Source organism: Chinchilla lanigera, unplaced genomic scaffold, assembly GCF_000276665.1.
Source record: "Chinchilla lanigera isolate Chin_1 unplaced genomic scaffold, ChiLan1.0 scaffold00028, whole genome shotgun sequence".
In the NCBI taxonomy this organism is placed as follows: domain Eukaryota; kingdom Metazoa; phylum Chordata; class Mammalia; order Rodentia; family Chinchillidae; genus Chinchilla; species Chinchilla lanigera.
The window spans coordinates 16,750,667-16,777,602 of record NW_004955429.1 but is presented as its reverse complement, the minus strand read 5'-3'; the positions used below and the strand labels follow the sequence as shown (position 1 = coordinate 16,777,602).

The 26,936-nt window shown below is 47.2% G+C and overlaps 1 protein-coding gene across 5 annotated transcripts in view; it reads left to right on the top strand.

Moving 5' to 3' along the window:
• Chchd6 (coiled-coil-helix-coiled-coil-helix domain containing 6) overlaps positions 1 to 26,936 on the top strand; it is a 239,743-nt gene that overhangs the window by 8,537 nt on the left and 204,270 nt on the right. For all 5 annotated transcript variants that reach the window (XM_013515549.1, XM_005387259.2, XM_013515552.1 and 2 more), the window contains exons 2-4: positions 15,305 to 15,416; positions 18,931 to 19,000; positions 21,024 to 21,168. In XM_013515549.1, the coding sequence (XP_013371003.1) occupies positions 15,305 to 15,416; positions 18,931 to 19,000; positions 21,024 to 21,168 (327 nt within the window). The remainder of the gene's footprint in view (positions 1 to 15,304; positions 15,417 to 18,930; positions 19,001 to 21,023; positions 21,169 to 26,936) is intronic.

Below are 26,936 nucleotides of genomic sequence, written 5' to 3'. Positions count from 1 at the left end.
TTTCTGTTTTAATATTTAGATTTTTGATCCATTTCAATTTTAGTTTAGTGCATAGTGAAAGATATGGGTCTAATTTTAATCTTTGGCATGTGTAAAACCAGTTTTTCCACTACCATTTGTTAAAGAGGCTGTCTTTCTTCCAGTGAATGTTTTTGGCTCCTTTGTCAAAGGTGAAGTGGCTAAGTATGTCTAGAGTTGTTTCTGCATCTTCTAATCTGTTCTATTGATCCTCAGGTCTGTTTTTTGTTTTTTTTTTGTTTTGTTTTTTTATTGCCAGTACCATGCTGTTTTTGTCACTGTAGCTTTGTAGTATAATTTCAAGTCTGGAATTGTGATGCCTACCTGTTGGGAATCAAGATTTATATTGAATCTATATCTTGTTTTGAGGAAGAACTACCATTTTAGTACTCTTCCAGCCTCTGAATATGAAGTAGTTTTCTGAATTTTTCTCAGCAATATTTTGTAGTTTCAGTGAATGAGTCTTGCACTTCTTTTTAAAAGTTTATCTCAAAGTGTTATTCTTTTTATTATTATTGTGAATGAAATTGTTTTCTTAATTTCAGTTTTAGATTTATCATTGATAATATATAGAACTAGGTCATTTTTGTATGTTGATCTTTTATCTTGCAACCTTATTGAACTCATTTACTAGTTGTAATAGTTTTGCTGTTGTTGATTCCTGAGGATATCTTATAAGTGGCTTTATATCATCTGGAAATAAAGACAGTCTTACTTCTATTTCTTTTCAATTTGGATGTCCTTTATTTTTCTTATCTTATTGCATTGGCTAGAATCAGCAGTACAGACTTGAATAGAAGTCGTGAAAGTGATGTCCTCGGGTAAACTTTGGGAGCAGCAGCCAGTCTTCTAGCATTATGTATATTAGCTGTCAATTTTATATAGATTTTTTTAAAGATCAGATTTGTTTTTAAAAAATAGTCTCTTATTTCCTTTCAGTGCTTATATCCTCTTTTTCTTTTGTAAGCTCTAAAAGGGCAAAGGCTGGGTTTTTTTAAATAGTGTCTGGCTTATTAATATTTACATTTTGGATTCCACACTTGGATTAATGAACTGACAATTCTGCTTTTAGCTGAGCTGGCAGTTGTGTGGCAGCTGTGTAAGACTTGTACCTTTCCAGGCTTTAATACAGACTTGTTTCCCATGAGTAGCAAGCTTTCTTTCCCACCATTGTTATTGGCTAACACTATTGCTGAGCTTGTCCTGTGAAAGGTCTCAGCCTGAGCACTGATGCTGTGTTCATACTGTTTTATCTTGTTACCTACTGGTGTTAGTTCTTTATCTTTTCTTTTGTTACTGGTACATGTTAACTTCTGTGCTGGGGTCCTGTCCAGTCTATAATGCCTGCTTTCTGGGTGCATCCTTCCTCTTAGTTGACCTGCTGGAAGTCAGAGTGGTAAACAGGAGATGTCAGAAGACCTGGGCTTGTGGCTTGACACTTCAGAGGGACAGGTCTTCCTCCACTGTGCAGGATGGGGCCGTGATGTGGCGTCACCATACACCCATTTGGCGTAGGACTTTAAAGGGTTAGATCACCAGTCTTTTCCAGTCTTCTCCAGCTGTAAGGCTGTACTTGCCAGACCGCCTGGTGGGTGCACTGTGATGGGGCCATAGCAGCAAAGCCAGGAGGCCAACTTCTCTTCCATCTGCTGCTGCATGGTGTTTGAATCTGAATTTTGAGTCCAGCAGATACAGACTTGAAGTATGGCAATCCCTAGGCTAGGCATTTTCTTATGTGTTATTCTGTGTGATGCTCCCAAAACACATAACATCTTCGGACACCTGTGGAGATAAAGAAAATAAAGTAGAATAAATTCTGTTGGGAAGCAGAGTACTTTAGCTGTCCCCCCGCTTCCTCCTCAGCTGCTGAGACAGAATGGTCTGAAGGCCACCCCTGGTGTGCATACTCTCTCCTGACACACTCCACTCCTCTGCCCCAGGGCCTCCCAACTCACTGGGTGTGAGGATGACAGCAGAGGACAGTTTATACAACTGTACAGACCACTGAATGTTAAGGGCAGACAAGGCATCTCTGAGAGCTTTACTTGAGCTTCAGTGTGACTGGTAATAACATTTAAACTGGTTTCCACTTTGCCTTCTGACTTTAGGATATAATCCTCATATACCACGACATGCCATTGTAACACTCTGTGGCAGTATCATAGTATAGTGTTTAAGATCTTGCTAGAAAAAAGATAAAGCTATAAAGTAACATAAATGTGAGGCTAGTTGTTCATTTTAAGTCTTAGCTCATTTGGACTTGTTCCTTCCTTTGGGAAATGAAGGTCTGCTCTGGAAGGCATCCCTCCTCCTTCCAGGTGGCAAGTGCTGCCTTTCCCGCCTGGCCTGTGGGAGGGACTCTCTCTGTGCACTTCCAGAGCAGTGCTGAGGGCCAGGATCAAAGCTGCCAACTCTGTCCTTTCTGTGGGTCTGGGAGAAGCTTCAGAATGTTTCCTAGCTTAGCCCTCAGCCTCTTTTGTGCCCTGATGGGCTGCCCTCTTTCATCCTCATTGACAAGCCGATGACTTTTGGACTCTAGATGTCCAACCTGGAGCTGTCCAAAATGCCGCAGCTGTCTCCCCTGGCATGGCCCTTGTCCTGTGGGTGCATGGGTTTCACTGTATCCAGCAGGAGTTTGGCTGCATCCCCCACCCCCTCCCTTATAAATGCCCTGTTCTGTATGCTGTGAATCATAATGTATGCAGTCACCCCACCTGGCTCTTTCTCTACATTTAAGCCAAGCCTTGAGCACTTCTTACTTCATTCTCCACTCCTTACCCTTACCCCTCTGTTATCTCAGTTGAGGGCCACAAGGTCTTCCCCTTGACCGCTGGACAGGCTGTTCTTTCTCCCAGTTGATGGCTTCTATCTGCATATCCACACTTACGCTGTTTCTGGTGTAATTTTTTACAAGCCACATTTACTTTTGAATGGTTTTCAGGCAAATGGTCATAAAACTCAAATAGTTCCAAAGAAGGTGCATGGGGAAAGCATCCTCACTTCTGTCCTATCAGCCCCCTTCCCAGCTTCCTGTGTCAGCGGTGGTATCACATTCCAGGCTTCCTGGCCCTAGGTTTCTGGACCGTGTGCTGATGTCACATTCTGCCTGCCCTGTGTGTCCCAGCAGGGGACACTGGCTCTGTCTTCCTCTCAGCTGTCCCATTCACCTGTCAGTGTACCTTCCTCTCCCTCCACTGGTGGAACTCCTCCTCCTCCCTATGACCACACTGTCCAGGTGTGGCCTTTTGAGGGGGTCTTGCTAAGCGTTACCTGCAGACTCTTCTCACAGTCCTGGGCCAAAATGATTCCCCCCGCCCCTTTTCCTCCCTCCAATCCCGTTTTTCAGACAGAGTGTCACTATTTAGTCAAGGTTGGCCTAGAACTTGTTATATAGCTCCATCTGGCCTCAAACTCACGATCCTCCTGCCTCAGCCTCCTGAGTGCTGGGATGTGTGCACCACCGTGTCTGGTTTCTAAAATGATCTTTGTGCTTATTCCCTTTCTGCCCTGCAAGCAGGAGCCACATGCTGCCCATCTCCTTGCACCCCCAAGGCTGGCCCAGAGCCTGGCACGAGTCAGTGAAGTACCTGCTGGATACAATTTTAAGCCATTGGCTGTTTTTCTTGCCCCTAACCATGAGTCCAGAAACTTTATGGTATTAATAGATTTGAATTAATTGCCACCGTTTAAAAATTGAGAAGCTTTACATAAATTTGATTTTTAGCTTTTTTGGAAGAAACATTGAACGTCTGGTCTGTTCCCATATGGCAGCCCTTTGCTGGAGTTTCGAGGTAGCTGCCCGCTTTCGGTGGCACCGGTGCCCCGGCTGCCATGCTCGCCGAGGTGCCTCTGTGCTGCTTTTTTTCCTTCCAGGCCTGTTCCGTTCCTTGTCACCCGCCTGACCCCGTGGGCACAGTGTTTGGCGCGCGTAGTGTGGGAGGTCCCAAGGGCTCCTCTCCTCACGCTGTGGGCCTCAGATCGGTGGTGAGCAGCCGGTGGCGCTAATTTCAGCTCACACAACAGTGAAGGACTGGGGAACAAAATCTCCAAGGCAACAGCCTTGGGCGAGGAGAGGAGTCTTTTTAGAATCTCCAGATGGGGCAGTGTCTTTACGGGGACTAGAGCACCCAGGCACGGGAACCTGGCACACTGAGCCCCTGGCAAACACTTCTGGAAATTGGCCACATTGGCGCTGCCCTGGTGCCCAACCGGCCCTACCCCACCCTGCTGTAGGAGCTGCAGGCCCAGGCTGGGAGAGAGCAGGGAATAGATTTTATCTCTTGGTTGCCCAGTGCTTGGCACAGTGCCCAGCTCCCAGTGAGCCTGCGAAAACGCAGTATGGAGTGGACTGAGTGTGGCTGTGTGAGCCTGGCTCGGCTGCCGGTGCACTGCACAGCCCGGGCAGTTCACTTATCTCTGCACTGCACTGTCCCCACGCTTACACTGAGGTGAGACTCTGCTCACGAGTGAGCTGGTGCCCTGCTTCTGAAGCCTGCACATTGCTGATTCTCATGGGGGCCTGGCGAGCGACGTGCCAGGCCAACAAGTGCCAGTTTAACAGTCGTCAGTGATGAGCCAGAGATGCCCCCGCTCCATAAAGCTCTGGCAGTGGAGGGGCACAGAGAACTGGGCCGTCGTCTCAGTTTTCCTGGGTCGGCCCTCTGTGAACATGATTACTGCCTTCACGGGTGCAAGGGTCACTGGTATGTGCCAGGGGTTGGACTCGTCTCCACCCTAGCACTTAGGACATCTGCAGTTGTGGGAGTGATTTAGCCTCCTGACTCTATTTTCTCCATCTGTAAAATGGTAATGCATGGGGAATGCATTTAGCGTGGAGCTTGGCATATGGAGCATGCTCAAGGAATAGTAAGGCGTAGTGTTTTTATCATTAGCTTTAAATAGGCATCCTTCACTCTTTTGACTTCCCCTGCTGCAGTCGTGAGTTTTGTTGCCCCCTTCTGGTGCATGCAGAAATTACATGGCTTCTCTGGTCGGCAAGCAGCCCTCAGGCCAGGGATTCCCTGATTTCTTCCTCCAGGTGCAGCCTCTTGTGGCTTCCTGTGCACCTTGTTTGCCTGTGGAACAGAGCTGCTTGAACTCACTCCAAGCACCACACACTCACAGAGAGTTCTCAGCTCGACATCGACACCGCCTCCTTTCCAGCAAGCCGTGCTTGGAGGCTCGCTGTCAGCTTTTCTCTTGTCTATTACTTTATGACTTTTTCTTCTTGCAAAACACATCTTATTTTTAAATGCCAAATGTTCGCAATTTTTCATGAATCCTTTCAGACTTTTTCCAAGCCTATATATACTAGCAGAGTCTTTCTTTTTTTATTGTACACATGAGATCATATTGTATATACTATTCTGTAAATTGCCTTTTTCTCTTGCCCCATGCATCGTGAAAGATGCTGGGTTTTAAATAATTTGAGTTCCTTGGTGCCCTTTGTCTCCGTTCTCTCCTCTTTAGTCCAGAAGCCAGGTGCTTATCAGGCCTGTCGTTCTCGCTTTGCTCCTTCTTGTCGGCCAGTCTTTGTCTGGTACCTTTAATTCCTCTTCCTGCTTTGTCAGATTTTGTGTGCAGAGAGAAGGTTCTGACTGAGTCCGTGGTCGGAAACTGTCAGTGGCTCCCAGTTGACTGCAGAATTAGTTCCAGCCTCCTTAGCCTGTCCTTCAAGGCCCTCAGCTGGGGAGCCCAGCAGCCCTTTACATCGTATTTTCTTCCTGTCACACTGAACGTCGGGGCCTTGCTGAGCTCTCTCCCTGCTGTGCCTTTACTCTTGCCACTCTGTGCTCAGGAGCCCACCCTCTGCTCCCCGCCTCTGTAGTCGTCCCTTCCGGCCTGATTCAGGCCTTTTCCCTTGGAGCTAGAACTGAGCATTCCATTATGAAGTGCCTCGGCATTTTGGCAGAGTTACTCTTACGGGACTGCTTTGTGGCTTGAATTTGGTGGTGCTTGTCTTAGCTGCCTGTTTTTATCGTGACATCTTTATTATGAAGTTGCTGGCTGTTGAATCTTTACTAGTTTAGATATGTGTTCCTGAAGGCCCATGAGTTAAAGGTTGGTCCCCAGCCTGTGGTGCTATGGGGAGGTGATGGAATCTTTAGGGAGCAGGGCCCAGTGGAAGGATATTAGATCACTGGATGTGTGCCCTCGAAGGGGGTGCTGGGGCCCAGCCCCTCCTCTGTTCTCTCCCCATGCTCCCAGGAGGTGAACAGGCCTTCACTGTGCACTCCTGCCCAGAGCAGCAGGGTCAAGCCGCTGTGACTGAAACCACTGAAACTGTGAGCCAAGATGGACTTGATTATTTCAGGGATTTTTTTCTCAGTAACAGAAAACTGACATTACTCCATTGCATGAGTATAGCGTTATGGACCTGGTCTTTAACATTTAACAATATTTGAGCATCTCTTGTGTGCCAGGCACTTTTTTAGGCACTGGAAAATGAAAATCCTCTGCAGCCAGAGTGCAAAGGCACCCTTGCTGTGGTGGGTGGAATTTATGTTCTGGTAGGAGTGACAGTGAACAAGTAACCAAAGGTATGTGGTGCCAGGTGGTAGTAGGTGCTCTGGAAGAGAATGGGGGGCAAGAGAGGGCAGGTGGGGGGATATCAGGGTCTCAGCCAGGCAGTCAGGATTGGCCTTTGTGGCCGAGCCTCCTTGGGCCCTGGCTGGAGTTCTTTGGCTTTCCCTTAGTGTCAACCACTCTCTTTTATTTGCTTAGCTTCTGTGGGTGCTGTCCTGCCTGGGAGCCACTCTAGCTCCGATTGCTGTCTAGCACATGCACTGCCCTTGGTTGTGATGTGGGTTATCATTCTGTGGCCCTTGAAACAGACTCCTGCAGTGGCAGAGGTGTGGGTAAGGGATTGGCAGCCTGCTCTGCAGTGGGGCTGGCACCCTGCCAGATCCACAGCTTGGGGCGGGGGGTTTAACCTTCCTGTGCCTCGGTTTCCTCAACTGGAAAATGGGTGTGGCATGGTGAGGATTCACAGGGGGTGAGTCCGTGTTCACACAGAGGTTGTGTTGGTGTCTAAGAAGGATGTTGCAGCCTATGGTCCTGTTGACCAATCCTTGTTATATTGGCTCAGCAGGATCAGGACCCACTCATTTCTGTGGTTGTCCTTCCATTCAGTTGTTGATAACACCCAGTGGGTTTGCTGAGGCTGCACCCTTCTCCCCAGCCTTTAAGTTGTGGGGTGACCATGTGACCTACTGAGGACCTGTGTGGTCAAGTGAAGAAACCTCTGCCCTCCTTGGGGAACTTACTTCTAACCTCACGGCTGCTTGTAGGTGAGGGCGGCATTTTGGTTGTGGTCCTGGCCTGGTGGTCCTCAAGGCCAGGGATCTGGGTTTCCAGCAGTGTTGGTGACAGTGGAGTGGTGAGGGCTTGGCACCTGTGACTTGGATGAGCTTTTGGCCCGCCCTGGTCCATCTTGCCTCTGGCTTTGCTACCCATGGTCTGCACACCTTCCCACACCTGACCTCAGAGGTTGCAACTGGGGACTGTGGGCTGGAGAGCAGAAGAGAGAGAGGCTCTTTGTGGATGCCTCTTGTCACTGGAGACTTGCAGGGTGCCAGCCAAGCATGCCATGGTGGTGGCAGGAAAAGACCCATCTTGTTGGGATCCCCCTGTTGTTTTAGGGGCTAGGGCAGGTCCAGTTTTGAACTATAGCATATCATACCTGAAGGATGCCTTGAAAAGAATCTGTTCCATTTAATTCTGTACAGATTGTAGAGGAGAAAGAAGAGACTTGGTCAAGGTCACAAGTGACCCGAGACCCAGTGCTCGGTTTACAGTACATGCCCAATACCACTTGCGATTATTGACCCAGTCGTGTATTATTTTGCACCCTGTGTGTGTGCAGTGTGGATTAGAACTAGTCTTAGTGTCGTGTTTTGCAGTTTCACTTACTGTCTTCTGTCGACTGTTTATTTTATGCCCACAGCATCCTGTAGATTGCTTTGTTTAATCCTCACAGCAGCCCCATGCCTCTGCCATTAATTATTTTCGTCTCGCAGATGAAGAAACTGACTAGAGAGAGGAAGTGTCGTGCCCAAGGTCACACAGCAAGTAAGCTTCTTAGCTGGGGTTCAAACCCAGGCCTGTCGGACAGCAGAGCACTTAGTACCCAGCTGTGTCTCCTTTTCATGGATGAGGACAGTGCCGCTCAGAGAGGCCGGGTGCCGGGGACACAGTGATGGAAGCTCCTCTCTGCTGACCATAGAGGACATTCTCTGGCTGGCTTTGAGGGCACAGTGACCAATGGGCCGATGGCACCGAGCACCCAGCCTGTGTGGCTCTGGAGGCCTCCGTTCTGGTTCTGTTGGTGCAGGGAGCACTCCCCAGATGGTGTTTATTCTCGCATGACTACTGTGTGTGTATGTATATTTGTTGATTAAAAATATTACTCTCTGTATTTTGTAGCAACATTAAAAAATATTACAAATCTCTCTCTGCCAAGAAGAATTGTGCCAATGTTTTCCTTAACCCTTCACTCACCAAGCAATGTGGTTCAGCCGATACCACCTGGACTGGGGCCGGCGAATCTGAGCCCGTTACTTAACCTGGGTGGAGCCTCGAGGTGGTGGCCTCTTGTCCTTGGTCAGGTTTGAACTTTCCTCTTGTTCTGCCCTGCCCTACTTGGGCTTGCTGTTGCTGCCCTCTGGTCCGGTCACCTGGCCTCCTTCTCCTCCGTGCTGTCCTCCACTTTGACCTCTGTCAGTGACGCCTGCTGACTCGTCAGACTCAGTCTTCTCAGACACTGACTTGTTCTCCCTCTGCCGGAGCTGGGTCTTCAGATGTGCGTGTTGTTGGGGCTGCTTGTGCAAGTGTGGGGTCTTCCTGTAGTTGCAGACATCGTTTTCTTGAGGTGGCGTTCTGCACAGGTGGCTTCCTGTGCTCCTTGCCCTGTCTGATCTCGTCACTTAAGTAGTCTCCCTCCCTCCCTTACCTCTGTCCTTTCCTCCCGCCTCCCTCCCTTCCGTTCCTTTCGTGGTACTAGGGAATGAACCCAAGGCCTCATCCATGCTAGGTGAGTGTTCTGCCACTGAGCTGCATTCCCAGGCCTTTATTTATTTATTTATTTTGCCAAGGGTGGCCTCAAAGTTACGATCCTCCTGCCTCAGCCTCTTGAGTATCTCAGATTATAGAAGTGTGCTACCAAGCCTAGCTTTTATTTATTCTTTCATAACACTTGTCACATCTTCGCTGGCTTTTTAAAACATGGCTTAACATTTCTGAAATAGGATGCCATATACCAGATGGAATGTTAATTTTATCAGTTTTTTTGTGTTTCATCAGGCCAGTAAAATGATGTTGTGTTTTACATTGATCATGGTTTTGGTTAGATGATACAGAATATGTGAGACTATTTGTTTACTTGTTTATTGTAGCTCATCTTCCATTAGCTCCATGAAGGCAAAGACACTGTCTTCTTTGCTATTACCAGCTGTTTCTAGAACATTGCTGTCACAGAGGTGGTGCTTAATAAGTACTTGATGAGCGAAGTGGAGTGTGGTTAGGGTACCCTTGTTTATTTGTTCTTGGCTAGACTGCTTGCTCTGGTTCCCACAGGGGCTGCCTGATTGGAGCTTGCTCTGCATGTGCAGGGTCTGCTCTTCCTGTCACGTGGTCAAATCTCCTCCTATCATGGCCTGGACTTTGTGTCACATGGTTGAGTCTCCTCCTGTCAAGGCCTGCTCTTCCTGTCACCTGGCCCTTCTCCACAGTGTGGATTGGACATTGCCAGCTGTCTCTGCCTCTTTCAAGCAGGTCTCATGTGTCATCAGTGCCTCACCCACACCCACATGATCCCAGGACTGCTGTCCACCCTCAGAGTACACACTCTATGTCCCAAAGGACTGGTATCTTTTCATAGGGCCTACTCTGGAGTTGAGTGGTGTCCACTGGGGTGCTGGTAAATTAATGATACCTGCCCTCCCCAAGAAAGGGCCCTGCTTTGTAGTAGAGTATTGGCTGGTTCTGTGGTGGAAATACTCCCTTCCATGACCAACCTCAAACTGCCATCATGAAGTTAACTAGTTCACAGAATTCCCTGCAAATGTGAGGCAGCTCTTGTGGGCAGGTTTTGGCCCCTGTTAGGATGCCCAGACCCTCTCTCCACTCAGCTGTGTTCCTCCTGCGTACTGGCACAGCGTCCCCCACTTTCCCTCACTGTCACCTCACACCCCGCCCAGTCACTGTGTTGACCTGCGGTATGGAGCTAACCCTAGTGAGAGCTGTCTCCAGGTCTGGGGCCGTGCTTTTGAGTTTATTGTTCACTTCCCAGTGTGTCAATCATTATAGTACTTACTGCTACAGCTCAAAAAAGAGTAAAGCCACGAGCTCTTGAAAGCTCTTTTTCTTCTATAATATGAGTATTTTTAAAAAACTAGATATTGAACTCAGGGCCTTGAGCATGCTGGGCAAGCACTTTACTATTGAGCTATATCCCCAGTTCTTTAAAAAATGGTATTTTGAGACATGGTCTCGCTAAGTTGCCCAGGCTAACCTCGAACTTGTGATCCTCCTACAATCAAACTAATGTTCTTCCTTCTCAAAATAGATTCTTCTTTTTTTAACTTCTGTCATTTTCACCCAAGTTCTTCCATTAACTTAGGATCAAAACTTTTTCTTCTTGAATCCTGTGTTCTCCTTCACTCCCTACAGTCAAGACAGCCACCAGGCCTTCATTCTGTGCTGCTGAAGTGGCCTTTGCCACTTCATGATCAAGGGCCTGCTCCTGACTCTGTTCTGTTCCTTATGGACTGCCAGTCCAGCTTGTAAAGTGTTTCCTCCTGTTATTTCTTCACTCAGAAGCTGCTCACATCTCCCCACTGTGCTTTGGGTCCTCTGCCATGAGCACAGGATACTTCTTTCTGGCCAGTTTTATGCAGGAGCAGCTTAACAACCTGTCCCTTCCAAAATGGACATAGGGCTGTGGACTTGCTGGTCTTGTCTGCCTGTGTCTCTGTTCCACACATACAGCATTCCTTCTGTTCTGCTCTGCACCATGTTTGATTTGAGCCCCTCATCCCCACGACTGCCCTTGCACTGTAGCTTCCCTTTCATCTGAATGATGCACCTGCCTTTGGGAACCCTCACAGACTTACTTTCCTTGGCATGTCCAGCCACAGGGACATCTCCTTTTGCTGTTTTTGAGTTATGCCTTACCTGGTCTGTTCATTTTTGTCTTTGATGTTCTGTGTTTCTAACTCACTTTTTATAACAACTTTGAAATATGATTTACATGCCATACAATTCATTCTTGTAAAGTACACTTTTTTTTTTCGGGGCTAGGCTCAATCTCAGGGCCTGTGTATGCAAGGCAAGTTCTCTACTACTGTGCTACCTCTAGGTGTGTACAGCCATACCAAAATCATTTTTATAACATTTTCACCTCCCCGCCTCAGCCATCTATGTTTATCTGCTCTCAGTCTCCCTATTCCCCTGTTGTGGTTTGAATCTAGAATGTTCCCCAAAAGTTCAGAGGTGAGCTCAGGTCCCTGGAGCCTGACCCGGAAGGGTGTCTTCTTGTCCTTGGTTCTTCTCCTCTCCCTCTACTTCCTGGCTGCCATAGTGTGAGTGAGTTTTCCTCTGCCATGGGCTTTCAACATGTCTTCTGTTTAGGAGCTGGCTGACCACTGACTGAATCCACTGAAACTGTGAGCCGAAAAAAATCTTTAAGTCGCAGGTGTTGGGAATTGTGTTTCAGCGACGGGAAAGCTGACTATACACCCCCTAAGCTCAAGGCAACCATAATTCTACTTTCTGTATATAGAGATTTACCTAGTTTACACATATTGTATAAGTATACCAGTAGGATGTAGCCTTTTGTGTCTGATGACTTTCACTTAGCATGTTTATAAGGTTCATCCATGTTGTGGTATGTATCAACATTTCATTCCTTTTAGTGATTGAATAATGTTGCATTTTATAGATACACTTCACTTTCCTTATCCACTCAGTTGATAAGCATTTGGGTTGTTTCCACTTTCGGCCACTGTCATGATCTGAACACTCGTGTACACGTTTTCACATGCTTTTATTTCTTTCCAGTGTATACCTAGGAGTGGAATTGCTGGATTTCATAGTAGCTCTGTGTTTATCCTTTGAAGAACTTCCAGGGTGTTTACTGGAACGGCTGTATTCTTTTACATCCCCACCAGCAGTGTGTGAGTGTCCTGATCTCTCTGTAGCCTTGCTGGCCCTCATGGTTTGAATTTTTGATTGTGGCTGTCCTGGTGGTTTTAAAGCAGTGTGTCATTGTGGGTGGATGTTGCTTTTCCCTAGTAACTGATGATGTCAAGCATCTTTTGATGTACTTTTTGGGCCATTTATGTATCTTTGGAGAAATTTCTGATCATTTCACATGACTGTGATGAAACACCTGAGGTAGTTAATTTATGGAGAAAAAAATGTTTATTTTGGCTCCATTTGGAGGTTGTACCCCATGCTTGGTTGGCATTATTGTTTTGAGCTTATGGCAGGGGTGGCACATCAGACAGGAATAAATGACAAAGCACATTGCTTTCTCATGAGCCAAAGAAAGCAAAAGCAAAGAGAGAAGAGAGGGGGCCTACATCCCCTTCAAGGACAAATCCTCAACCACCTGAGGACTGCCAAGGACCACCAAGTCCTGAAGGCTCTGGCACCTCCCAGTGGTGCCACCCTGGAACCCAAGCTTTACCATGTGGACCTTTGAAGCACACTTAGCAAGTCATAGCAGCAGTTTTTAAATGGGGTTATTTTTCTTGGATCATGGTTTGTGGGAGTTTTTTGTCTATTTTAGATACACATTCCTTATCAGCTATATGGTTTGCAGATATTTTGCCCCATTCTGTGGGTTGTCTTCAGTTGCTTGATTGTAGTTTTGCTTTGTTTGTTTTTGTGGTAGTGGCAGTTGAACTCAGGGATTCACACTGGCTAGACAAGCATTCTGTCACCGAGAACTTTCTTATTTTTTAAAATTTTGAGATACGGTTTTACTACATTGCCTAGGCTGGCCATGAATTTGTCATCCACCTGCCTCCGCTTCCTGAGTAGTCAGAATTACAGGTGTGTGCCATCATGTCTGGCTTGGTTATGTCTTTTGATAAACAAAGCTTTACTTTGATGAAGTCCAATACATCCATTTTTTTCTTTAGTTGCTTGTACTTTTGGTGTCATATCTACAAGTCCATTGCCAACACAAAGTCAGTAAGATTTAGCCCTATGTTTTCTTCTAAGAATTTTATTGTTTTAGTCTTACACTTAGGTCAGTGATCTTTTTTCAGTTAGTTTTTATGTGTGGTATGAGGTAGGTATTCAGCTTTATTCTTTGGTATGTGGATATTATGTTGTTCCCACATCATTTATTGAAAGGGCTCTATTTTCCCTGGTTGAATTTGTCTTGGCTTCTACACTATTCTGTTTTCTGTTACTCTAATAAAATACTTGATGCTGGGTACTTATAAAGAAAAAAGGTTTACTTATCTTACAGCTTGGAGGCTGAAGGTCCAATGGCATGATTCTGGCTCTGGGGAGGGTCCCTTGGCTGCAGAGTTTCATGGTGGGTGGGATCACTGTGGCAAGTGGGAGCACATAAGAGAAGGTGTAATCACATCCCCAGACCACAAGCCAGAGAGGGGAGGGGCAGTAACAGCCTTCCCCAGGCTTACTTCCTGAGGGTCCCAATGCCTCTCTCCATTGTACCTGAGGACCACACTTCAACACATGAGCCCTGTCCAAACCAGAGGGCATCCCTGCTGGAGTCAGTGTTCCTTCCCATTGATATGTGTGTCTGGTCTTACTCTATGTCATTCCTTAGCTATTGGATTTGCAGAGGGACTCAATCATTATTATAGTCTTTAGTTACTAAATAAACATTTGTGGTAAAAAAAAAATGAACACACACACATGCACACACACACGGAAACTGAATTAAGACCCATAGACCCCAAGGAGAGAGTCTTGCCTCTGCTGCTCTTACCCGCTTATGGTGCACAACCCTGTGAGTGCCATGGTCAGTGCTGCTATAGATTCCTCTCTGAGCAGATCCACATGCACACATGTGACGATTCAGATGCACACTTGCATTTGTAAATGTGGACATGTGTTATTTACTCACAGCCAGAATTATGTTCACCTGCATTTTAATAACTGTGTCTGTCTTTTTACATAATAGAGATGTACAAAGAACTCTGTGACTTAACACATCCTATCCTATCCATCCTTCCCCAATTGTGTGTACATGTCTTCCCTCATTCTTTCTAAAGATTCCAGATTTCAGAATGTACACACTAAGACTTCTTTAACTAGTTCCCTATTGTTGGATATTTATGTTTTTCCAGATCTTGTCTTTTTCCACTAGTGCCACAGTGAGCCTCCTTTTACATGCCTTTGTGTACACAGGGGAGTATTTTTCTCAGATATGTGGAAGTAGAATTGCTGATCATGTCTTTTGTCTTAAAGTCATGTTTAATGTCTTCCCCTCCACTGTGCTTTATGATGCCTTGCACATATTAGGCACTTAATAAATATTTACTGAAGTGAACTCTTAAGGGTTTTTATTCTAGATTTATCCCTAGCTTGCTATTTCATCTCAGTAAACTGTTTTATGACACCCTTATGCCTATTTCACTTTCCCTGAAATGAATGAGAGTTTTGGTTATCCAGTCTTCGTTAGAGGAACTAAGGTGAAATGAGTCAAGAAGTATTTTGATTATCTGCTCTGTGTGGCACTAGAGGGTGTACAGGGGCGAGGGAGATACAGCCCTGGCCCTCACGCTGTGTACTGACTGTCAGGGTGGCTGGCAGGAGGTACAGTGCCACCTGGAGAGGTACCTGCATTACGGTGGGTTAAAGGGAGCGGTGAACGATGCTTCACTCTGATGCTGTCCCTGTGTCACCCTTCACGGAAGAGTGCAACTAGGGGTGGTGGAGGTGGATGGGGTGGGAAGCGAGGGCTCATCATGCTCAGAGGGACAGCCTGTGCCTTCAGAGGAGGTGAGAAGAGAGAACTCAAGTGGCACCGAGGCCAGGGCATGGGGAGGCGCGGTGGGAAGTGCAGCTGCAGAGCTGGGGGCATGCAGTGTGGCAGGCTTGGCACACCAGGCAGTTGGCCATTGACCTGGGGGGCACTGGGCACCATAGGAGGCTTTTGCACAGAATGAGATTATCAGCGTTTGTCTGGAGGAGACTGTTCAGGAAGTCTGGAGCATGAATAAAGGGAGTCCTAACAGCCAGGAGTTCCTGTGGTATAGCTTTGTCCTGTCCCTCTTTTCTGATTCCTCAATCCTTCCCGTAGCTGTCTGAGAATGTGGTCCACCGCATGAAGGATCCCGGCCTGCCCGCAGAAGGCCAGCATCCAGCCCCTCCGCCTGCAACTCTGGACCGAGGCTGCATAGCAACCCAGCAAGGTATGGTGGGCACAGCAGCTCTGGGGCTAGGGAGCTGGGAAAGGAGGGATAGACGACAATGTCTGACTGCTCATGTGGCTACTCCGCTGCCGGGTGATGTAAGCGAGTCTGGTATGCTCATGCTTTCCTAAGAGCGTGGTTCTCTTGCTGACAGATGTGGCTTGGCGTGATGCTGGCTGCATGGTGTGGGAATATTCGGGGCTTCTGTGGTCTGGACCAGACTGTTTTCCCTCACTCTGTTGTAGTTTCTCCACGTGGAGAAAATGAGGCAGAAGGACGTGCTCTGACAACTCAGGTAAGAAACTGCTTTATGGATTCTAAGAGACACAGAGCCATTCTTAGCCTCAGTGACTCTAACCTAAGCCCGGCCCCTCGGGTGTCCTCCTTGGGGACTGGCTGGAGGAGCCATGCCTTGACAGAGGATAGATAGTGTCACAGTGGATGCCGTTCACCATAGTGTCATCATGCACATGGCCTCACCCAGTCTTGTCATTTCTCCTGATCTTCACCATCTACGGTCTGCACGTGACACAGTGGCAGTGGGACCCCTCCCTTGGGGTCCATGCAGCCCTAATTAAGGCCCAGATGTGCTTCCCTCCAGGTTGTGACTTGTATCACAGCACGAGAGGGCTACCTTGCCTGAGGTCCAGGACAGTGTAGAGCGGGCTTATCTTCCAGGAGGGGCTCCCTGGATTTGGACAGATAGGATGGTGGTGGGTCCGGTTACAGGTGAACTTAGAGGCCCAGAGGTGTGGCATGGCCTGGCCTGTTTGGTAACCTAAAAGCAGTTTACTGTCTCTGGAATACAAAGTAGAAAGGATGATCAGTTTGGTCCACGCAGTGGCTAGAAAGCTCTGCATTCATCCTCAAGGCCCGGAAGCACCAGCCAGGCAAGGCAGTCTCATACCTGTGCCTCATGCTGCCTGCCTCAGGGCTTCCGCAGGTAGCTGAGCCCTTCTACCTGGACAGGACTCATCCTGAATCTTTTTGAGGGGGCCAAGTGAGATTCTTGAAAGCCCTACAAGCCCTAAAATACACATGCCCCTGTATTTTATCGAAAAGCTTAATTTCTATGACCCATCTGTAGTCCAATAATAAGAGGGGTTAAAGAAAGATCTAACTTGACCCAACATTTATCAGTGATAGATTTCATAGATTTATCAGTGAGAAGGAGAAAGTAGTGAAAAAAGCAAAAACTGCCAACTATATGACATATCAGCTTCTGTTCTGGAATGAAAGATGCAGTTGCTTCCAATTTGTGTTCAGAATTTTATTTTTTATTTTTATTTTTATTTTTTTGGTATCAGGAATCGAACTCAGGACCTTGCACTTGCCAGGCAGGCACTGTGTTACTGAGCTATCTCCCTTGCCCCCTGGGTTCAGAATTTTAAAAAGAAGAAAAAAGTAGTAGTTTGTTTGTTGTGTGGTTTTAATTATAACAAAATATTTTGCAGTTGAAGTAATGAGTGAGAGTTTTGAGTTTCTGAATCCTGAAGAAGATTTAAGACAAATGGACTGCCTTGAAGTAGACTCATTTTAAGGCAGCTTTAACTCTTAAAATCAGTTTTTGCATTTATTTTAGTGATGGAACAAGGTTAGAAAAAGAAGTTAAAATTAAATCCTCATCTCACACCATACCCCTAAATAAATGCCGGAGGAAATAAAAGATGTAAGTGTAAGAATTGAAACCATAAAAATAAAATGGATTTTCTAAGCGCTACGTCAAGTGAAGAAACCTTAAATTAAAGAACAAAACTAGAAAATTGACTATCTGAAATTAGAGATGATTTTAAAAAAAGCTGAGGAATGGACAATAAGCGAGGCAAAATACGGAATTTAACAAAGTACTGGTAATCTTAATGTATGAAGAGATCTTTAAGAGAACACAGTAGAAATGGTGCAAATGGTCTGATGTTTATATGATGAGACTTTTGACTTTGCTAATAATTGAAGACACACATATTAAACCAATAGTTGCCAGGGAAACAGGGAAGCTGGCTGAATCCTACCGGCAAGGAAGGAGTGTAGATTGGTGCCACATTGTTAACAGTGGGTAGGTGTATTATTTTGTTAGTTGTAAAATAGGAAGAGTATATCAAAAGCAAAAATAAATACCATAAATCGTACCTCAGTGAAGCTGTGGGAAATAAGAATGAGGAGCATTAATGTCAAAATAGGACAATAGGCTCCTGGCAATGGTCTACTCACTTTTCAGTCTCTGTAGAGTCTGGCGTGTTCCTGCAGAGCATGTGAGGTGTGTCTTCTCTAGGTTGGAGTTGTGCCTAGCTGTCCCTATGCGAGCCAGCGCAAGTCACGGGCTGGCCTGTCTCGGAAATGCCTCTTGGATGGGTGCCTTGGAAGCTGGGGTGGAAGAGCAAAGGCTCAGTCCTCCCTCCCAGAGCCAGCTGCTTCCCTCCCACCTGTGCAGTTCTGGTGGATACTGCAGCAGAAACCAGCAGTGGATGGGGAGGACATCACAAGATGTGCTGAGCTTTGCCTGACAGAACATTTGGAAGGGCAGTGGCCAGAGGGGAAGGGAGCATAGCAGCATTCAGGGCACCAGGTAGTAGAGAGAGTAAAGTGGATTTGCTTGGAAATCGCCAAATTCATGATGACCGAAGGAGGTAGACCTGCTGTAACAACGTAAGGATGCTAGACATGATACAGGTTATGGTATAATTAGGTTTAATATGGGATGTTGCCACATTCAGGATCAGAAATTGGATATTGGATTAGTTTGTTTTCTGTTACTGTAATGAATCACCTCAGGCTGGCTAGTTCATGAAGAGAAGCTTCTTACAGTTCTGCAGGCTGGGACCCCATTCTGATTGATGAGCCACGCTTGTTGAGGGTTCCCTAGCTGGTGAGGACTCGGGATAGCACACAGTGAGACAGAGCAAGCGTGTAAGTTTAGGTGTCTCTTCCTCTTCTTAAAAATCCACGGATGCCATTGTGGGCCCCAGCCTGGTGACCTCATCCCCACCTAATAACCCCCCAAAGCCTCATCTCTTAATACTCTCAGAATAGCAATTAAATCTCAAACTACAGCAGGTACTAAAGGAAGCAAAACTTAAGGAGCCTTCTGTCCTCGCCTGTCCCTATGCCAAAAGCGAGACCTAGCAGGCTGTTCTCATGGAGCAGAGCTGGCTCCTGCCAGCCACGTCTGGCCTGTGTTTCGGATGTGACCCAGATTCCAAATCATGATTGAATGAATAGGGATGGATTTGGAACACTGCGTAGAGTGGCTGTAAGCCCCATGCTGTTAGCACCTGCTGCAGAGAGATCTTGTCCTCTGGGGCACAAGAAGAAGCTTAGGGTCAACAGGCTGCTTGAATTAAGGGCCAGTCCCTCTTCTGTCTGCTGGGGCTCATTTGTCTGTCTGTGGGGCATGCTTCTCTGTGGGGGGCATGTCCACCTGTGGGGCACACTGTTCTGAAGGGGCACCTTCCTAGGTGGGGGTGTGTCCCTGAACCCTTTGCTTTCTGACAGGATTCTTTTTTCATTTTCTTTGCAGAACCCAAACTGCCTGGGTCCGAGACAAGTGGTGGCCGGCAGCCCTCAGCAGTGAAGGAGGATCTCAAGAGGTGAGCCCGAGTGCCCACCACCAGTGCCGTGCTCCGCCTGAGGCCTCGTTCCTTCTCACTGGTGCGCTCCCTGCTGGGGCCCTGGAAGTTTTGTGTTATGTGTTTTATCTCTCTTGTGTTGAGGGACAGCCCTGTGGTAAGGGACAACCCTGTGGTATAGGTGACACTGGTCCTATTTTACAGATGAAGACATTCCACCAGGGGCCCAAGGGAGCTGATTACTACAAGCGGGTTTTTTTTTTGTTTGTTTTTTTTTTGTTTTTCTCCGGTACCGGGAACCGAACTCATGACCTTGCACTTGCCAGGCAGGCGCTTTTGCCACTGAGCTAAATCCCCAGCCCTACAAGCGGGTTTTTAAAAATTCATTTTGAAAAGCTTGGACTAAACAGCAAGTGACCGTCCTCTGTGTGTGTGTGTGTGTGTGTGTGTGTGTGTGTGTGTGTGTGCCCGCGCGTGCGTGCGTGTGCGTGCACCTATAGGTGTGTTTTTAGACAGATGAAGAAAGTGGAACCCTCACAGTTCTAACTGATAGACTGGCTCCAGGATATTGGTGACTTCCTGTCAGCCAGGCCAGGATCCTGAGAGCCAGCCACATCTCTGAAATGAGACCTGCTTCCCGTCCCCTGAGGACTTGTAGAAAAGTGGTTAAGGCAGAGGCCTTAATCGACATCCTGATTGGATATGTATGTACCGATATCCCAACTCTGTGACCCCCTAGTCATCTGGGAAAGTCATTGTGTCTAAGAAGGGCTAAGAAGAGTGCCTCTAACAGGGTGTTGCCATGATTTACAAAGCTGATGCACAGAAGGTGCGGAAGCATGGTGCCTGGCACGCAGAGTGCTCAGCAACTGCCGACTGCAGTTGTCACCAGCTGGCTTCCTCGGCACCCCTGGGGAAGCTGGCCTCTGTGTGGACAGAAGACCCAAAGAGGTAACTTGTGGCCCAGTGGCTGCCACAGTCGGGGCTTTGGCCCTCCAATGAGTCCCCCATGCTGGGTTAAGACCCACACCCTAAGAATTTACCCTCCCTACTCCTAAGAGGCCCCTCTCAGAGTAACCTGCACTCTTCCCCCATCTCTTTTTGGATACTGTTAAACAATTTTAAAATGTTTAAGTAATATATGCTAATGAAAGATTCAGAAAATATAGAAAATGAAAGAAATCCCCATAGGCTCATTATCTGAGTACAACCACTGTTAATATTTTGGAGTCTGTTTCACATGCCTTCTTTCCCTTAGTTCAGGATTAGTTTTTTAAAGCCATATGTGATTTTGCATCTTGCTTTTTTCACTTAGATTATATTTTCCATTAGTTACACCTGCTTTATAAATATTTTATTGCCAAGTATATTGTTTACTTGTTCTCATTTTAGATTCAACAGATAGATAAGTCAAAGAGTATATTCTCCATTGGTAGTGCAGTATACCATGGTATGATAATGTGATATTTTATTTAGCTTGATCTTGATGGTTGTACATTTAGGTTTCTTGTATTTTTAAAGTAAATAGCTTTTAGATAAACAGTATCTAAGAGCATCTTAGCGCTAACAGTTAGTTTTCTCTGTTAGGATTCTTTTCCTAGGCAGAATGCCCAGAATAGGTCAAAGGGTGGGAGCATACAAGTTAAGTGTTCAAAGCAAAGCACGGCTGAAGCCTCAGGCTATCTTCAGATGGTGCCAAGAGGAAGTTGGGGCTCCCCATCCAGCACCCTTGCTCTGAAGGGGAGGGGTTTACACGGGATTCAGCCTGGCTGTGAGGCTCTCATTGAGCACATGGCTGCTTGATTCCTCACCTGGTGGCCAGCAATCCCATCCTGCCCTATGCTGAGTCACCCTATCCTGGCTTTGGGAGCTGTCCTGATGTCTGAACTCTGAGGCCTTCTTTTCCTGGGCAGCCTCAGAGTTCCATCAGCCATATATCCCAGCCCTGCTGGGCCCGCTGAAGTGAACAGGATCACACCTTTCCCTGCTGATGTTCTGCCAGTTGTGCCTTCTGCATCTGCCTCTCCCCTCTCTTCCGGCCTAGGTTCAGACAGGAGCAGGCCACAGTCCAGGATGAGCTGTTCCAGGTGGTGAAGCAGGAAAGAGAGGCAGCTGCCAAGCACTTGACAGCAGCCCTGCCTGCAGAGGAGGGCAGTGCTGACCAGGAGAAGCAGCAGTCAGCCCGCCTGGTGAGTGCATATCTTCCCGGCTGCTGGATCTGTCTGGGGCTGGCCAGTTCCTCAGCTCCACCTCTGTGGAAAGGGCTCTTCCAGCCCTGGCTCTGTCACTGATTTGCTTTGCTGCAGTAATGACCAGATCATCTGAGTCTCATTCATCTCTGAAACTTCACAGGTGCTGGGGTACGTTACTGTGTTTGCCAGGAGGGTATGAAGAGGAAGGGCTAGGGGCTTGGACACTCAATATATAGCATGGACAGGATCGCTTTTAAAGTCAGGCCACCTGGGTGCAAACCTCGGCTCCCTACTTACTAGCTCAGGCACATTGTTGGAATCTGGCTTAAGGATCATGATGTTCACATACAGGATTGCCTGGGGGATTAGAGAGACTATATTTCCAGGGCTTAGCACGTGCCTAGCAAATTATGAAAGTGTGCTATTACTGCTGCTGCTGTGATTAATACATGTCATGACTGGAGACCATTAGTCAGGAGTCTTTCCGCTGAAGGGCAGAGTTACTTCCTAACGTGAGATGTCCAGGTACAGTCCCAGTGCTGACATCAGCATCAGCATCCAGTGCCCCTCCTTCTTCTCTGCTATGCCAAGTGTGTCATCTGTACTCAGGTTAACTGTCCCTGCAGTTCACTGATGGCCGTGGGGATTTCACAGTCCCATGCCAGTAGGACCACACTCAGCAGCAGAAGAGGAGAGGCTGTGTCAGCCCACATGACTGCTTGCAAGGGCTCCTTAACCAGAACCCCCAGGAGAAGTGCACACGGTGTCCATGGTTGAGCAGTCCTCAGCACAGTGAGTAGGGAGGCTCTATAGACCGCACCCAGAGCCCTTTTCTAGGCGCACTTTAAGGGCAGACAGCCAGGTGGAATTAGGACTGACAACAGGGTAGAGGGAATGGCCGTTGCCTGCATCTCAGGACGTGGGCTTTGAGACCGGAGCAGCTGTTCCCTGCACTAGGTATGCAGCCCAGTGCCCATAGAATGGAGGAGAAGCCACATGAGATAACCACTCTGGGAAGGGGACGGCAGACCTGCTGGCTGGGCATAGGCCTCTGGTTACTAATTTGATGATTACACAGATGTTCAAAATGCAGTGGGTGCATAAGATATGCTGGCTTAACTGGACCCTCTAGGAAGTACAACCAAGCTCCCAACCCTCAGGAAATCTTTGCTATAGTGAGGAAGATAGATTTAAGCTAAGGACTTTTCAAAGACCAAATCAGTTACACACATGTTAAATGGCAGTAAGGATAAAATGATTTCCGAATGAGGGGAGTCATGTTAGGTGCTGGTGGTCAGAGATGGCATTGGACCTCAGCCCTGGAAGCTGTGTACCCTTCACAGCCCAAGGAGGCAGCTGGTCTGTCACAGGGGACAGCACACAGGGTGAGAAGAGCACTGTTCGAGCCAGATAATAGACTTCAGACACCTTGAGGAGTTAGCTCACAAAACAGCCCACAGTGACTGACGTTTGTAAGGATGGGAGTGGTGCCCTCTAACTTGTGCTTTTGGGACCCTGTGGATCCTGCAGGAGTCGGTGAATGTAATGAGAAGCTGGAGCCAGGACGACATGGTCTTAGAGGTTCTTGCAGTTTGCCTCTGAGGCAGGCAGCCTGACAACCATGTGCAGAGGACACTTGTCCTGGAGAGGAAGGGTTAATCAGTTTAGACAGTGCAGAAAAAGTCATCTGGGACAGTCATGAGAGATGCAAAATCACAGCCTACAGGTGTGCTGCTTCTTCCTTCTCACCTGGAGAGTGTTAATTAAGTGAAGGAGAACTTCCAGTTTCCCTTTCTTCCACCTGCAAAGGGAAAGATTGGGCTGATTGCCTGGACTGTCTTGGGGGAAGATCTTCTCTCTTGCTGGTAAAGTAGGGAGGAACTTAGATGATCCTTGGTACAGGTGTGTAGCTTCTTATTATTTGGGTTAAGTGTAGGATGACTTTAGACTAAAGTATATCCATACTTGATTTCCCCTGATTGCAAGATGGATAGTGCCGTTCTCTGAACCAGAGTGTTTAGGGAACTTTAGTAAAGCAAATTACTTCCTTCAGTTTGGAAATACTTAACTTTTGTGGGCAATCCCATTTTTTGACTGTTCTGCGTCCATTTCTCCTTACAATTGATGTTCTAGATTATTTTTGGGAGCATTCTTGTTTCCTGTGGAGCATATCCTTGGAGGGATTGTATCCCGACACCCAGCTTCCTGTGTGGAAAATGGATGTGGCTACAGGTCCCCAGCTCAGCCATGGAAAGCCCTGTCCCAGGGACTTTGAGTTCTCAGTGAGGCCAGAGGAGGCTGGGAGACAGGGGCTGGAGTTCCTCACTGCAGTTCAGGTGTCTGTCGGTCCTCCATGCGGACACCGTCATGTACCCCAGGCCGCCCATGGATTCTGTCTGGGCCGCCTGCCTTCCTGAGGGTCATGTCGCCGGCTGGTCACTGCCTCTCCACTCTGCTTTGTCGGTTTGCCAGGGCTGGTTGTTGTGTAGAACCATGGCAGAAGCGTGTCCTTCAGGAAGTGCTGTTACGGATGATTTATGGCTGGGGTAGGCAAGAGTAGAATGGGAGCCAGGTGCTGTTCTATAAGTTGACAGTGATACCAGGCAGCCAACTGAAATGCTGGGTGGATGCGGTTGCCATCACTTCTAAAGGAAGCAGTTCCCTTTGGATTGGGGTGGTGTGGTTGGCAAATGCTTTAGTGGAGATAATTCCAAAGCTATACTTTGGAAGACTTAAATAAGAGGAGAAAGATGAAGAGAAGAACCTGAACGAAGTATTTTCTCATCCAAGTCTTCCACATGCAAGGATTGAAGGCAGCAGTGAGTTGGCAGCCTGCTGGGCTGAGTGCCGAGGGCCTGGTAGTTAGAAGTGTTGGTCCCACCCTGGGGGCGGGGCAGCCCTGAGGCAGCCTGGTGTGCATGCTGGCAAGATGAGCCTCCTCAGACTCAGTGCCCCTGCGCCCCACAGCCAACCTGGAGTCTCATCCAAAGGATCTGCTTTTGACTGGACTGAGTGCCATTTGACATTTAATGTGGTTTCCTGCTTTCTCTTTTGCCTCTGACTTTTACAATATTGATTTTTTAATCCTCTTCTGCGTGAGTGAATGATTCAGCTCATTATTGGAAAAAGTTAATAAAACTAATGACAAGGAAAGGTAATAATTTTTATAATCTACTTCTGATGACAGTTGTTAACATTTCCCATCTAGCACAGCTGTGTGAACTGTTCTGCTTATATTTATCTATTTCCTGTCCCTTGTGGACTGGTCCAGGCCCTCTGGGTGAGTGCTGTGGGTATCACTGGAGCCCTTGGGAGCTGTGCTTCCCTCCGAATTGGCAGAGGAGGTCTGCATTCCAAATCAAATGCTCTGCGAAGAAATAAGAAAGAACAAAGCAGTTTGTTGATCTGAGTCTTCTTACAGGTAGAGCTTTACCCAGTGGATGGAATAATAAAAGCCTGGCAGAGGCTTTACTTTGGGGGAGAATAAGATTTACGACCTTGCCTGTTGCTTTCCTGACACATATTATTAGGTATATGAGATTGCAGTGCACCTGACAGAGAGCAGAAACCTTTCTTTCTTTTCCATTTTGGTGTGTAGTCCTTCTCTCTCTCTCTCTCTCTCTATATATATATATATATATATATTTTTTTTTTTCATTCTCCATGTGCCTATTGTGTATTAGGCCTTGGGCTAGTGTCCTAATAAATGAGAACATATGGGATGTAGCTCCTAATCTCGAGCAGCTGTGTTCATTAGAAGAGTCCAGCATTCTCAGAAGGGAGAATGCGACATTAAAAGTACACCAGAGGAGCAGAAAGATACTAGAGCAAGGTGCGGGTGCCGTCTGACTCCTCTTGGTAGGGCAAGAAAGGCTTCTAAGGGGAGGGGATGTGTGAGCTGGGTCTGGAAGGGCGAGGAGAGTTTGGCCTCTGCAGAAAAGGGAGAGGACAGGTTGCAGGTGGAGCACGCTCAGGAGCAAGGCCTGGTGTTGGGAGAGGATGGATGTTGCCTGAAGCGGAGGGTGGTGGGCCAGGGTTTAGAGAGGTCAGCTCAGGTATGAGTGTGGGATGGCATTCACGAAGGTTGACAGGAGCTTCAGAGAGGGGTTGCTCACTCCTCAGCGGGAACGGGTAAGGAGCAAGTATGCTTACTGGTGAACATCAGATGCTACCACCTGTCCGCACTGGCAGGGAGTTGGGCCCAAGCTTTTCTGCTCAGAGAGGAGAGTGCGTGAGGGACGCCAGCCCTGGGAACTCACAGTATAACTGAAAGGTCTCTGCCAGAAGAGAGTGGTGCCCCCTGCTCTGCAGGTGCAAAGAGCTTGTGATCATTGTTCTGGGCCTTTCATTGCTCGGTGCTCTGGAAGCTGCCGCCTTAGTATGTGAACCTGTAGATCATGGGGTTTAGAAAATGTAGGATTCACTAATTTTGAGTTTCATTTTTCTAAGATTCTGAGTGAGACAGCAGAGTTTTACTGCAGCTGTAGCCTTTATTCTGTTATCTCCCACCTACGTTTTTGTAGTCTCGTTCCTCAGCTTCTAAACTCTTAGAGGATAAGGACCGTGGAATGGTCACTGTGGCTTTCTCTGCAGTGCTCGGCAGACTGGGCCGCTGCGAAGGACCATTGGATGGGAGTTCTTGAAGCCCTATCCAGCAGTCCATCTCTCCTTGAGGTCTCATCGCGGGGCCCGTGTGAATAGGTGAAGCCAGGTACCCGTAACAGCCTTCTTTAGAAGGGGCAACAGTTCACATCTGACCATTTTAAACAATAAGACAAATCAAAACAAAAAGGATTTCATTTGTAGTGACATCTGTGAGTTTATTTGCCCTCCATACTGAGACTTACAGACTGTAGGGTTCATTTGCTGGAACAAAGAAGAGGGTGGCTTCAGTAACTCCGGCCATGGTCAGGAAGCAGATTGCTTGCCTTTCTGCTGAGGCAGTCCTGATGTTCTAGACGAGCTATCTGGCACGGCAGTTCGTTTTAGGATTTTAGTGACCTGTTGATTCAGGTGACTTGTCCTTAAGGCTCTTCCAGTTTGATCTGTAGATAGAGATCTTGAATTCCTGTGGCGATCCATATTGTTAGCACCCAGATGGCTGGCAAAAGGCATTAATTTCCAAAACAAACCATGACATCCCTTTCTGTGCTCCATTAGCTGTGTTTTTTCTCTTTCTCTTCTTCTTCCTCCTCCTCCTCCTCTTTTATCTACAGAGTTTAATCTTCAGATTAGATCAGAGGTTATTTTTTTCCTGTAAAAAACCACGTAGTAAATGTTTTAGGCTTTGCAGACCACATATGATCTCTGCCACGTAGTCTTTGTTTTTATAACCTTTTAAAAAGATATAGCCACCATTCTTGGCTGAGAAGGCATACCAAAGGGACCCTGTGCTGTGCTAGGTCTGTGGGCAGAAGTGCATGGATAGAACGTGCAGCTGCAGCGATCTCAGCGTGGGATGGCCATCTGAGAGGCCAGTGTCTAGAAAGCTGGGATGGGACACTGGTGCTGCCCTGGTTCCTCGGTACTGAGGTGCATGTCCTGCTGGTGACAGCCTCAGTCTTCTAATCAGTAAAAGGAGGATTTATTTGGAAACAACCTAGTAGGTTTGTGGGAAAATTCATGAGCTTTTGCTTTAACTCCTAATTCTTTTTCCATTTGGCATTTTATATGTAGTTTGTATCTTATATCTTTGGTACCAGGAATTGAACTCAGGACCTTGCGCTTGCCAGGCAGGCGCTTGTGCTGCTGAGCTATATCCTTGG